This window comes from Gracilinanus agilis, chromosome 3, assembly GCF_016433145.1.
Source record: "Gracilinanus agilis isolate LMUSP501 chromosome 3, AgileGrace, whole genome shotgun sequence".
Taxonomy (NCBI): domain Eukaryota; kingdom Metazoa; phylum Chordata; class Mammalia; order Didelphimorphia; family Didelphidae; genus Gracilinanus; species Gracilinanus agilis.
Window position 1 is genome coordinate 404,643,194 of NC_058132.1, and position 14,248 is coordinate 404,657,441.

A 14,248-nucleotide genomic window follows, 5' to 3' on the forward strand; every position below is an offset into this window, starting at 1 on the left:
AAATAATAAAGTTTTTACTCCTTGTACACCTAATGGAATATCTATGATAATTTCAAAGCAATGCTTTTTAAATTCCACTCTGTGTTTGTGTACCTTCAGTATTGTTTCATGGTTCCATTTGTCAGTGTATCAAAGTGTAATAGGAAACTCTTGTAGTTACAAATCCTTGCAATGTGTTGTGGAACAAGCTCTTCACAAAGAGACCATTTACAAGCTATTTTCTATGAAATTTGTTTAAAATTGTTTAAAATTTCTATGAAATTGTTTTAAAGTGGCATACACTGGTACAATGTGCATTTAAATGAGCTAAGGCAATAATCCTTAATGTAAATGCTAACCTGGAATAATTGTTTGGGGTGAGGGGTTCACATACTAATTACAGAAAACTGGTGTCTGGAAGTTGCTTCTTCATTTACTAAATAAGATTATATGATGGGGACAGCCAGGTGGCTCAGTGGATAGAGATGAAAGCCTGAAGATGGGAGATCCTGGGTTCAAATCTGACCTCAGACACTTAATAAACTATGTGACCCTGGGCAAGTCTTCAATCCCCATTCCCTAGCCCTTACTGCTCTTCTGCCTTGGAACCAATACACAGTATTCATTCTACTATGGAAGGTAGGGGCTTAAAAAAAATCAAATGACCTTTCTCTTTGTCTCTGAACAAAAATTTTTCCTCTTCTTCCCTTGTCTAAACAAAATCCATCCACTGTTCTGGGAGCAACTAAACTAATGTTTAATCATCTCACTTCATTTATATATATATGTACATATAAATATATGTGTATATATGACCTTACAGAGAGCTAAGTTGAGTTAAGAAATATAAATAAGTGATATGTAAAGTATTAGTACATAAAGAGATCATGAAGATAATGAGAGCTTATAGTTCTGGCTGGCAGAATCAGGGAAGGCTTCATGAAAGAGAAATCATTTGATTTCAGCCCGGAAAGTAGCAAGGATGCTATAGGGAGGAGAGCATTCTTTAGAGAATGGTATGAACAGAGGTACGTAGTTTGGACTAACACTTTTTTATGCTCACTGCAGGATCGAGCTCTAGACATAACTAGCTGGATGGATGGATGGATGGATAGATAGACAACAAGACAGACAGAAAGATAGATAGATAGATAGATAGATAGATAGATAGATAGATAGATAGATAGATAGATAGATAGATAGATAGACAGACAGGTAGATAGGTAGATAGATGGATAGGAGGAAGAGAAGGAAGAAATCTTGAAGGAAGCCAGAAAAACTATATATGGCAGAGATGACAGGAGAGAGTATTTTAGGCATGGAACCTATAAATTGAAGTATCATTTTCAAGGAACCATTTCTCATCATGTACTAGAATAAAATCCAATGGATAAAAAAATATAGATATAAATAAACAAATCAGAAAAGTAGAGAACTTTTTCTGCAACCATAAATAAAGAGTTCTTGATAAAACAATGATAGAATCAGCTGATAAAAAGGATGAGTTTGATTACATAAAACAAATTTTTGCACAAATAAAATCAATATAGCTAAAATGAGAAAGGAAATGTTAAAGTTGAGGAGAAAGTTATAATAGTAAATTTCTTTGATAAAGGTCTGAAATGCAAAATAAATTGAGATTTGATCAAAATATAAAAGAAATAGAAGCATTCCCTGGCAAATAAATCATGAAAGGATATGAATAGGCAATTCTCAAGGGGGAAAATTAGCACTATTGATATCAACATGTATACCCCAAAGCAAAAATAATAAAGATGAATTAAATTAGCTCTGAAATTCCATCTCTCTCCCATTGGAATGTTCCTATCTTCTCATTCGTTCAAGGGAAAATTTGTTCAAGGGTTATGAGAGGATAGGAATACAAATCTAGTTGTGATAGTGTTTTGAATTGGGAAAGTCATTTTGGAAAACAATTTAGTAATATACCCAAAAAAGTCACAAAACTCCATATGCTTTAACCCAACAATACCACTAGTAGGCCTATATCTCAAAGGGAACAAAGAAAGAGGAAAAGGCACCATATGTACAAGAAATCAAAGATAACATGGTACCACAATATGTGTGCAGCATAAATGTGTGACATATAAATATGTGGCAAGGGACAGCTAGGTGGCTTAGCCAGGTCTGGAGATGGGGAGTCTTGGGTCCAAATCTGGACTCAGATGCTTCCCAGCTGTGTGATGCTGGGCAAATCATTGACCATCATTTCCTAGCCCCTATCCTTCTTCTGCCTTGGAACCAATGCATAGTATTGATTCTAAGATGGAAGTTAAGGGCTTTAAAAATGAATACAATAAAATTATATTGTGCTTGTGTATGTGTGTGTACGTATGTATGCATGTATGTTTTTTGTCTGTGTTTGTGTAGGGGGAGAAGAATTTGGGGTAAAGTGTCCCACCCCCTCCAGCCCTCCTCAAAAGGCAGCTCCTGTCTTGCAATTTCCCATTCCTGTAATTTGAAATTTATCCAGGGCTTTGCTATTTAAAATCCTCTAAGGTATCGATAATTTGTTTCCTCAGTCAATCAAGTTGTTCCTTTTTGACTCAATCAGAAAGGTGCTGGAACTTCATAAAAGACCCACAGTATGTTACAACTTAACACATTAAAATATCACTATGTGTGACTGTATTAACTGTGCTGGATGGGAAATTTATTTGAATAATAATCACATTATAAATATCTATGTTGAATTGAATTTCAAAAACATTGCAACCATTATATATATACACACATATGCATATATATGTATATATGTATGTGTATGTGTCTTGTATATGTATGATACAAAGAAATTACAAATTCTTATTGTTATAAAAATTTTGGAAATTCTAAAAAATAAGGCATACATAATCTCAAGTATTATCTAGCTGTGTGACCTTGGATACGGTATTTTATTGCTATCCACTGAATCTCTTTTCCTTATCTATAATCTATGATTATTGGAATAAATCCATTTTCCCCAACTAGTCCACAAAACTCTTACTACCAAAGGTCTTTAATTCTTAAAATATTCATTTTAAAATAGGATTTCTTCTCATCTTTAACACTCCCACCTTCTCCCTGGGTTCAGTCTGAACTCAGCTGTCTAAGTTGTCAACTGAGGACAGAACAGTATTCAGTAAAGAATGTAGCTATTTAACTGCAAAGCTGCATAATCTGAGATGAGAAATATTGGACTCTCTAAGATCCTCTCTAGTTCTAATATTTTATAATTTTATGATCCTTCATTTTAGAGACCCACTGATGCTTAAGTAAAACAACAAGTAAATTTTCCAATATTTTGAACTTCTAATCTGGTTTACTGGTCATCATTGCCATGGGCGACTTCAGAGATGATAACAGAATATCCTCACTTCTCCATTTTTATAAGCTTATTTTCTGATTTCTAACCCCATGACTTAACTCCATCAGGCCTGGCTTCCTCCCATATAGCTTTCAAAAGGCAAAACTCTTGGTCTGAATTGAAAGCCTTCTTTGTTTTCTAGGTTTAATTTAATTTACATACTCCTGAACTAATTCATTCACATTGTCCCTAGGACCAGAAATCTTTCAGTTGACCTTCAATTTAAATTTTCCCATTTCTACTGTAGCCCATTTTATCTCTCTCTCTCTCCTCCCCCGACCCTGGGCATATACAGTTAGGAATAAAAATTCTGCTGGACAGGACGGAATTTTTTGGCTTATTATGACCTACAGACCAAATAGGGGCTTAGTCTCAAAATGGAAAGCATTATTTACCCTCACTTGGAGGAGAAGTCATTGTGAAAAGCAGTGAATTTGAAGAAGGTTTTTCTGTGGCCCAAGAATGATAGTAGAAAGGGAAGGAGATGCTAGGTTGACCTGGTCACTATTGCTGCTGCTGCTACCATGGCAGCCACACACATGAACGCTGAGAGCTAAGAAGAGGCTGAATAGAAGATTCAATTGGTCCACTGAGAATGAGAGGCAAGGACATGAAGGCTGGGGAAAAGCAGTAAAAAAAGTAGCCTCCCTTGGCTAGGGTAGAAAGTGAGTATGGTCACCATAGTTTTCATCCTATTTGGTGAAATGGGTCAGCTAAGGCTTAGCTGGGGAGATACATGAGAATGGTTCACTGACCAAGAATCTATTTACCCCCCACTTTCCCTTCTGTCTGGGAAGTAGATGTCTAATCCAAAGTTTTTTTCTGTTCTTTGTTTTCTAAGAATTTTTTTGTGTTTTTATTTTTAATTTAATTTAATATTACATATATATTTATTTTATTTATAAAAATATTATATGTTATATGTTTGCATGTTGTATATTTATTATAAAATTTGTTTTTAATTTATTATAAAATACATATATTTTATTTCATTTTTATTTTAATTTTTTTTTAATTCCTGATTCAATTCATATTTTTTGTTTGGTCATTTCAGTCTTGTCTGAATCTTCATGACCCCATTTGGGGTTTTCTTGATAAACCCATCTAGGGTTTGCCATTTCCTTCTCTAACTCCTTTTACAAATGAAGAAACAGAAGTGCCTTGCCCAGGATCACATAGCTAGTAAGTGTCTGAGGCCAGATTTCAAATCAAGAAGATATGGAAGATAAAATGATACATGATTAGTAATAAATGTTTTTTAAAACAAAAAATAAAATATGATTAATCATAACTGCTTTTGAATGTGTGTTTCATTAGTTTTGAATAAGAAGTTATGAAACATTAACTGGTCTTAATTGTCAGTACATCTTAATTGCTAGTACACTAAAAACTTAATGGAGATTTAGAATTGATAAGAGAAAGAATGATATCGATTTATTAATTTTAAGAAATATCCCAGAGTAAATCAAGCCTGGACCAGGGCTTTTGCCCTTGGGCAAAAGTGAATCAATAGTTTTTCCTGTCTGTTAGGAAAATAGGTTGTCTGATCTTATTGCCTTCTCCATCCATTGCCTCAGGTCCCCATGTCTACAGAGAATTCTTGGTGGAGTTGGGGTTGAAGTCAGCAGCTAGGGTTAGTCATGCCTAGCCCAGGGAACAGTCCAAATAATGCTCATACTTCCAAATTCCCATTTTTCACCTTATAACAAGTAAACATATGAACCCTGACAACATGGGTGACTTTGCCATGGGATTTTTTTTAACTTTTGTTTTTTATTCTGCTTTGGGATCTTCTTGAGTCTTTTAAAGTAAAATTTCCTTTATTGCTGAATGCATTAAAGATATCTTAACTACAAAGTTTAAATTTTGTTTTGATTTCCTGAATTTTAATTTTTTAGGATTTTATGTTATTTCATTAACTTTTCCCTTGTAAGGGATAAAAAGGGGTTTTGATTGGATGAATATTAAAAGGTTGGTTGCCAGGGAATTGAGTAATTATTGATCCCCAATTAAAGAATAACCTCAAGTCAAAATGACTTTTATGGAAGTTTATTTACAAATGAGGAGAGGAAGAAGAAATAAGGAGAATGAGAGAGAGGATAAGATGGAATAAGTAATCTAATACACTAGGTAATTTGCTCCTATCTCCTAGTTTAATCCAGGTAGATCTAATTAACCCTCAGCTGAGGGAAATTAGGCCTTGACCCAAGGCTGGAAAGCCAGAAGCCCAGAGGGCCCCTGAGTTGAATGAAGCAAAAGCTTCAGTCACAGAATCTCTACACTCACCATGTGGAATTCCAAAGGAAAGATTTAAGAACAGTCTCCACCAGCTCCAGAGCTCCTCCAAGTCCCAGTCATGAACCAGAAGCGCTCCTTCAGGTCCCACTCATGAACCAGAAGAGAATGGCTAAGCTCACTGAGCTCTCTTTTAAAGGAGCTTCTTTTGTGTCACTTCCTGGGCCTTCCTCTTAGTTTACATGTCCAATCACAACAGACGCTTTTCTTAGGACTGCCCAGGAGGCAGTCAGTAAGTTTTGATTTGTCACTCACTCTAGCACATGTGGGTCACAGACCACCAACTTGTGAGTTAAGTGGCAATGTTTTCACCTTTGGTGATTAAATCTAAAGATGAGTAGGGTAGATTTAATCTAATTATCACACCCTTTATATATATTTTTTATTTTATGTTTGAATATCATTCAGCATCTGGCTACTTTGTGGGGGAAATATTGTATTTCTATATTGGTTAATTAAAGTTCTGATTCCTAGAATTTTTATCTCTTTTAACATTCATCTTTTATTTCTTTTCATGTTCTTTTATTTTTCCTCTTTCTCTTTAGATGGATTTTTTATTTTGAGTGTTATCACTATTTTCAGTTTCATTCTTCTTAATTGTTTTTCTTTTTTTTCCTACTCTGATATTTATCTTTTATTTCTGACTTGTATATTTTGTTTTCTCAAATAGGATGTAAGCTTCTTGAGGGCAGGGACCGTTTTTGCTTTTTCTTTGTATCCTCAGTATTTAGTTGAGTGGTAGAACATAAATGCTTAATAAAGGCTTGCTATTTGGTTGATTGATTTGACAGTATTAATGTGAACATTTATTTATCTAATTGCATATCAGTGTACTAAGGGATGATGTCACTCCTATTGCTACTGACTTAAACAAGTAAGTATACACTACATATATCATTGGATTTTGAGAACTAATCAGCATTCTGGGATTTATAACTAAAACTAGCCTGGAGGAGAGATTTGGACTATGCACAATCTTTGAGCTAGGTGATGGAAAAGACACAAAGTCGATGAGAGAGCAGACAAATGAGATTTCATAAACTAAGCAGGAGTCATTGTGAAGCATTAGCTTTGATCAGAACTTAATGAATGAAACTGTAGAGATAAGAGGTAGTGGATGGGGAGAGATGAGCAAAGGCAGAGAAGAAAGAATAATGGGCTACCAGTCTGCTGATTATTGTCTCTTCTTCAAGGACTGAGTGAAGTTCCAAAAGACATATTTCCCCCAACTTCTGTTCCATGTGCCTGTCTGATAATATTCACCTTTTTTTGTTTTGTTTCTTTTAGTTAAGCTGCTTCCTTTATCCTGATTTCGCTTCAAATAAAAATGAATGATTGGTCACAGGCTTATGTGTTAAATGTCTATGTATTTAGTCTGTGCTAAAAAAAGGAAAATGGAGGAAATCAGGGATTAGCCAGTAATACATAAAGTTTAAATTAGGACATAGAGCTAACCATGTCTCAGTGTTGGGAGACTTCCTAACAGCATTCAGAACAATTATGATAGAAACTCTAAAACAGTAGGGAAGGGAATAACATGGAGCTGAGGGCTAATTATACTGTCAATAGTTTAGAAGTAAGCTAATTGTTATAAAAATCAGAGGCTGATTAAATCTTTAGCATCAGATGTAAAAGAGTAGGAGCAGAGAATAAAAGGCAGAGGTCAAAAATCAGTCATACCCTGACTGGTTGTGAGGAAGGTGATTAGACAAAGCCTGGGAGGAATTGTTTCTGCACCTTTCTCAAGGGTAGGAGAGAGTAGAAGAGAATGAGTATGGATGGAGTCCTCTACTGTCCACAGAGAACCTTGATGATGCTACACATATCCACTGTCCTCCATGATTATTTACTAGTGTCTATACCACTTAACGTTGATCAGTTAGTGCCATTTTCCCTTAGTAATTGGTCCAATATTGATACTGTGGATCAATAAAAATAAGTGTAGTATTGGAAAAGTAATGTCACTTTAGGAATGTTGGCATTCATAAGGGATTTCTGATATTTGGGCTTAGCTCTTGGTAGGGACCTAAAATTTCCTGAATTTCAATTCAGGATTGAATTAATTCAGATTGAATGTTAAAACAATCTTGAAGGACATAGCAAGAGTTGGGACTCTCTAGAATAGTCGATAATGGGACAATTGCCTGGCATATGGCAAGTGCTTAATAAGGGCACATTGGCTGAACATTAGTGAGACTCATTACTCAAACAAAGCTCAAGCCTTGCAGTGGGTTATCGTTGAGAAATATAAAGCCTCCATGTATGGAGTGAAGTGTTTGGTGAAGAAGGACAACAATACACTAATAGAGTTCCATCATTGCCAAATGAGATCTTGCTTTGCAGAGATGTCTGACTCTACTAGTCAGCTATGAATTCAGGATTCCCTTCGCTCCAAAAAACTAGGGATGTGCAGTGGTCTTTTCTCAAATGTCACGTGGCACTGAAATTGTGGTGATACCTAAGGAAAGAGTAAAGCTACTAGGTCGCACTCATTCTTTCATTTTAGAATCAGATAACTAAGTATAGGTTCCAAGGCAGAAAAGCAATAAGGGCTAGGCAACTGGGGTTAAATGACCTGTCCAGGATCACACAGTTTTGAAGTGATTAAGGCTAGATTCAAATTCAGGTCTTCCCATCTCCAGGCCTGGCGCTCTATCCACTGTACTACCTGACTGCCCCTTATAAAGGCCATAAGTTTGAAGAAGTTGTTACCAGCTTGTTTCCTGTATGTTTGTCTGAATTTCTTTTCCTAGTCAATTCAATCAGTTTTATTAAGCACTTATAGTGTGCAAGGTACTTTGTTAAGTACTGGGAATACAAATATGGAAAGTGGCAGCTCCTGTCCCATAGTACAATGGTTAATTATGTATAGTATTATGTATTGTGTATGCAAAAATGTCACCTATTGTAATAAGAAAAAAGTCACCATAAAAATACAGCTTCCAGGAAACAGTCTATTGTTAATACCTTCTGGGAAGTCTTAAAGGAAACGGAAGGGATGGCCTCCTACATTCTTACCTGAATGTTTCATAATCCATTATCTTTGTGTGCTGAGGGTCAGTGGCCGCAAAGATCATCTTGATCTCTCTGGAATTGGAGCCTCCATAATCTTTCAGTTTTCTTAGGATAAGTTCAATGTTGCCCATAGGAAACTAAAAATGGGGAGAAAAATATATAGATATATAATAAATATAATATACATATATAAGTGTATGTAAATATAAGTATTTAAACATAAAGAAAGAAACATACCTAAAGACTTAGTAGGGCCAATCCTGCTGATATTAAGCAAGAAAAACTCCTAATTTTTCAATGGCTTTAGGTCTCCCAGATTATTAAAATAAAAAGATAAATAACAGTCATCTATATATTACCAGAATTTTTAAAAGCAATTCACAAACCTGTGAAAATATTTAATTCTTTGAAATAATTTCTCTAGTTAATCCATTAAGATCATAAAGTTTTCTTAATAGATATTGAAAAAGCTAACCAAATATGTGAAGAAACTGATGGAGTCTGAAAGCAGATCGAAGCATATCATTCTTCATTTTATTTCATTCATGAATTTTTCTAGTGTAAGTGAAATGTATCTTCTTTCACAACATGAACATGAAAAAAAATTATTTCCTGATAGCACATGTACAACCTACATAAATAACATCACCCACTATCTCTGGAAGGGGGGAAGAGATAGGATGGAGGGAAAGAATTATTAAAATTGTATCGACATGTAATCTAGAAAAAAATTTTAGTTGAATTGAAGGCTCCATATTCCTCCAATAATATAATAACTGCCATTTATGAAGCGTTTCAAGATTTGCAATAAAATAGGGGTCATTAGCTCCATTTTGCAGATGAAAAATCTGAAGTTTAGAGAAGCTAGATCACACAGCTAGTAAGTGTCTGAGGCAGAATTTGACCTTTAGGCTTCCTGACTCCAAGTCTAGCATTTTTTCCACTGTATCAATTAGCTGCCAAGTAAATGAATGAATCCTCATATCCCATCCCCATCTCTTTTCCTTTAGTTCAACCTAAAATTCAATGGCATATATGTTGGATCTTTTCCTTTTCTCCCACTGACATCAGAGAGCATCTTTTTGCTATGCAACTGAAATAAACAGTTTGCCTTACAACAGAATTAGTCATGATAAATGTATGGCCACTCAGCAGTGTAAGACAATTATTACAATTAACCATTAGAAAACCTGTGGTTAACTTAGACCCCATGACTGAAAGAAATCAGATTGTGGTGAGAGAAGGAATTTTAATAAAATGTAGGAATCAGCCTTTCTTCCTCCCTTCCTCTATTACTTCCTCTGTGCCTACCAACATCTCAGTACACATCTTGATTTACACTAGTGTTCTGTGTGTGATGATTTGGAAGGGATCTACACAATAAACAAGATGATACAAATCTGACAGGTGTATGAATAAATCTATTATAATTATTCATGTTCTTAAGCTATTTGCAAGGCTGCTTAAAGAAACCAGAAGAGTGGGCATCAATATTTACATAATATTATACCAAATTTCTATCTTTCATGCAGTGGGAAATATGAAAAGCATGCATTTAAAAATTTTGTACAATCTTTTCTCTTTTAAAAATATTTGTATTGAAAAGAAAGGAAAGGAAAATTAAGCTCAAATTTCAGCTGTGAAAATCACAGTCCAAACTACATGTGGGGGGAGAGAGAGACAGAGACTGAGAGAAACAGAGAGACAGAGACAGAAAGAGACAGAGAGAAACAGACAGAAAGAGAGAGATGTATAATCTGACATTTTTCTATAACTCGCAAGCTAATCATCTCTGACAAAAAGAATTGATTTGTTGAGGTTTATTTTAGCAACTCATCCCACTGGGACATTTTATGACCAGATGAGGCAATACCAACAATGTCTCAAAATGCTACATTAATAATATTATAATCATGTAAAATTAACATCATCACTTTGTTAAATAGGTGATAATATAACTTTCTTTCTTCAAATTATTAAATATTTCCTATACTGTTCATGTATGCTTGACTGTTGAACTCCTCAATGCAAAGACACTATTAAACTCAAAATTGTATTATTATTAATATTTTTTACTTAGAAATTCTACAATATACTAAAAGCAGCAGCATTCCTCTGCCTCTGTTTTCTGCCTTCCCCATAGCAAGCTTCCTTTAACTCTTTCTAAATAGAATGCACTTATCTTTTCCTGGATTCTTATTTATACCAATGCCTCAGGTGATCCTTCCTATAAGAAGTTGAAGCCATAACTACTATCAGATGCCTATATGACTTCTGTTTAGTTAATATCTACTCTTTAATAATCAGTTATAAGTGAATTAACTGGAATAGCTCAATATGTGCTAAATTTTATTGCTTTTCAATAATTATTGAACCTCTTTCTGAAATAGTTTCATTGTCAGCATAAAAACTAGGAAATTTTATTGAACCATGTGGGTTTGTATCCCAACTGTGACCTGAATTCATGAGGAACCATCTGAGAAACATAAACAGACACAGACAATGGACTGGTTTCTGTGCGAGACCCAAGGCTAAGTTATGCAGGTCCATCACATGTGCCAGGTTCCTATGTGAATGAACAATAGAAAACTGGTGGTGAAATGTATGGGGCAGAGGACATACAGGGAGGTTGTGTATAGAGAGAGAAAGAATGTAGTGTGCTGAAAAGTAAGTCAAAAGGTTGAGAAGGGAAGGCACGTTCACCTCATTTGGATGCTGTTCCATATAGGAGAGTGAATATTCATCACCATTCAACAAAATTAAATTGTAACCATTGAAGGAAACACGGGCACCAACATATAGATCCTGAGCCGTGAAGTATAAAGAGGGCTCACTCTTAAAAACTTTCTGTCCAGGTTTCTTAATACGACCTCTTTCCAAGAACTTTCCACCAATTACTCCTAGAGAAAGAGAATGGCAAATAATTAGTTCTTGCTCTAAAGCAAACAAACCAAAACCGCTTGTGCCTTGCTTTTGTAAAAGCAACTCACATTTCTATAGCACTTTCCAAATGGCAGAGAGATTGACTCAGTACATCTGAGAGATTAGGTACATGGTGTGGATTGAGAAAAGAGAGACTTAGAAACATGGCAAGATGTGGTTGATTACACATGGCTTTACAAATGCTGGAATCCAGGCTTCCAAGTCCTTGCTTCTCTCCACTAATGTTCTGGTTCTTTCATATCCAGAGGGCACATAATTTAATTTATACTTTTATTTTCCATCAGTGTGAATTCAGACTAATTTTTAAGTTGTAGAAGTAAAGAGGATAATGTTGAACTTTATAGACAAGTGAGTTAAAAAGCAGTGGAATGATTTTACTCTCCTAAAATGAGGTGCTAGTTTAGTCTTTCTCCTGTCTATTCTCTCCCTAATTCAAGCAATAGTCAATTCATTCAAGTATTTATTGAGTTCTACCCCATGACTCTATTTTGGGATTCCCCCTGCAAGAAGCTTAAAATTTAATCAAGAGGCTGACTGTATCTACATGACATACTAAAGACAATATGGTGAATAATTAGAGAATGATGTAAGGTGGATTTATAATTGCTAATGACATGTATATATGATGATTGTGGTTGACTGTTTCATTGGTATGAAGTACTTCATGAGTATAGCTTAATGAGGCAGCTAGGTTGGACAGTGAATAAGGTGCTAGACTGTAGTAACAAAGACCTAAGTTGAAATCCAACCTTAAGCTCTTGCTAGTTGTGGGACTCTGAACAATTAAGTCAACCTGTTTTCCTCAGTCTCCTCAACTGTAAAATGGAAATAATAATAATACCTACATCACAGGATTGTTGTGAAGATCAAATGAGATAATTGTAAAGTGCTCAGCACATTACCTGGCACATAGTAGGTGCTTAATAAATGTTTATTTCTTTCCTACTAAAATCACAAAATCAAAGAATTTTAAAGTTGTTGGAGAGGTCCTTAGCTCTTGTAAAATATAATCTTCTTGAGGACACTTACTATTTTATTTTTGACTTTATATTGCCATCACTAAACATAATTAATTCCTTGCACATAGCAGGCACTTAATAAATACTTGATTTCAATTAAATATAGTTTAAACTTCCACCCAAAGCACCATGACAGATGGAAGAAGTAGAAAGAGAAATTTCATATAAAATTACAAAAGAATTCATAAACATTTGAGTCTCCCTTCCAAGGTATATATACAAGAACTGCATAAATCAAACTCTAAACAACTATTTAGAGAAAGACAGACCTAAATAGTTGGAAAAATGTATTCATTTCTCATAGGTATACTACAAATGACAATACTACTTAAATTAATTCATTTAGTCAAAACCATTCTAATCAAAGAATCAAGGGATTACTTTATAGAAGAAGAAGAAATAATAATAAAATTCATATGGAAGGGAAAATAGGTAAAGAATCTCAAAAAAAAGTAAAGAGAAATAAAGAGGTCTTATCAGCCCAGAATTCAAGCTATACTACAAAGCAGCTATTATTAAAACAATTTAGTACTGGTTAAGAAACAGAGAGATCAATCGATGGAACAAATTAGGTAAACAACATACAGAAGCACAAGTATCTAATAGTGTTCAATAAATATGCTAATAGAATAAGAACTCACTATTTAACAAAAACTGATCAGAATACTAATGAGTAATATGGAAGAAATTAGACCTATACCTCACATCTTACACAAAGATTAGCTCCAAATGGAAATGAGCCTATAATATAAAGGATCACATCATAAAATATAGAAAGCAATAAATAAAGACTTATGGATGACAGAAAAGTTCATGACCAAAGTAGGAATAGAGAGGATTATAGAAGATAAAATGAATAATTTTATATATATATATATATATACACATAACATGTTATGTGTATATATATAAATTATATAAAATTTTTAAAGTTTTACAAAACAAATCTCATAAAGCTAAGCTTAAAAAGGAAATAAGTAAGTGGGATAAATGTTTATACTAAGTTTCTCTGTAAAATTTTGCTCCTAAGATGAATAAAGTATAAATTTAAGAAAAGAACCATTCCTCAATTGATAAATAGTATAAGAATAGGAACAGACAGTTCTCAAGGGAAGAAATCCAGGATGTCTATATCCATATCAAAAAAAAATACTCCTAGTCATTAATAATTAGAAAAATGCAAATTAAAGCAATTCTCAAGTTCCACTTCAAACCCTTTTGAATGGCAAAGATGGCCAAAAAAATGGAAAATGATGAAAGTTTCAGATGTGCTGAAGAATCTGTGAATATGGACAACCATTTTGGAAATCAATATGGAATTATACACAAAAAGTTAACAAACTGTGTGTGAAATGATATAGCTATACTACTATTAGACCTATAACCAAAAGAAATTTAAAGAAAGAAAGAGTCATTAATGTACAAAAATATCTATAGCAACTCTTTTGTGGTAGCACAACTGAGGAGTGGCTAATTAAGTTATGGTATATGGATGTGACAGAATTGAATGGTGCTAAAAGAAATGAGGAAAGAAATTATTTCAAAGACACAAAAGATTTCTATAAAGTGAAGCAGAGTGAAGTCAACAGATTTAGAACTATTTCTGCAATAACAAACATCCTGTAAAGACAAA

The 14,248-nt window shown here is 34.2% G+C and overlaps 1 protein-coding gene across 1 annotated transcript in view; it reads right to left on the bottom strand.

Moving 5' to 3' along the window:
• The window catches only part of EFHC2 (EF-hand domain containing 2), a 163,116-nt gene that overhangs the window by 55,947 nt on the left and 92,921 nt on the right, over positions 1-14,248 (bottom strand). The window contains exons 10-11 of the mRNA XM_044669224.1: positions 11,357-11,553; positions 8,657-8,790 (exon numbers count right to left, since the gene is read on the bottom strand). Coding sequence (XP_044525159.1) covers positions 8,657-8,790; positions 11,357-11,553 — 331 coding nt within the window. The remainder of the gene's footprint in view (positions 1-8,656; positions 8,791-11,356; positions 11,554-14,248) is intronic.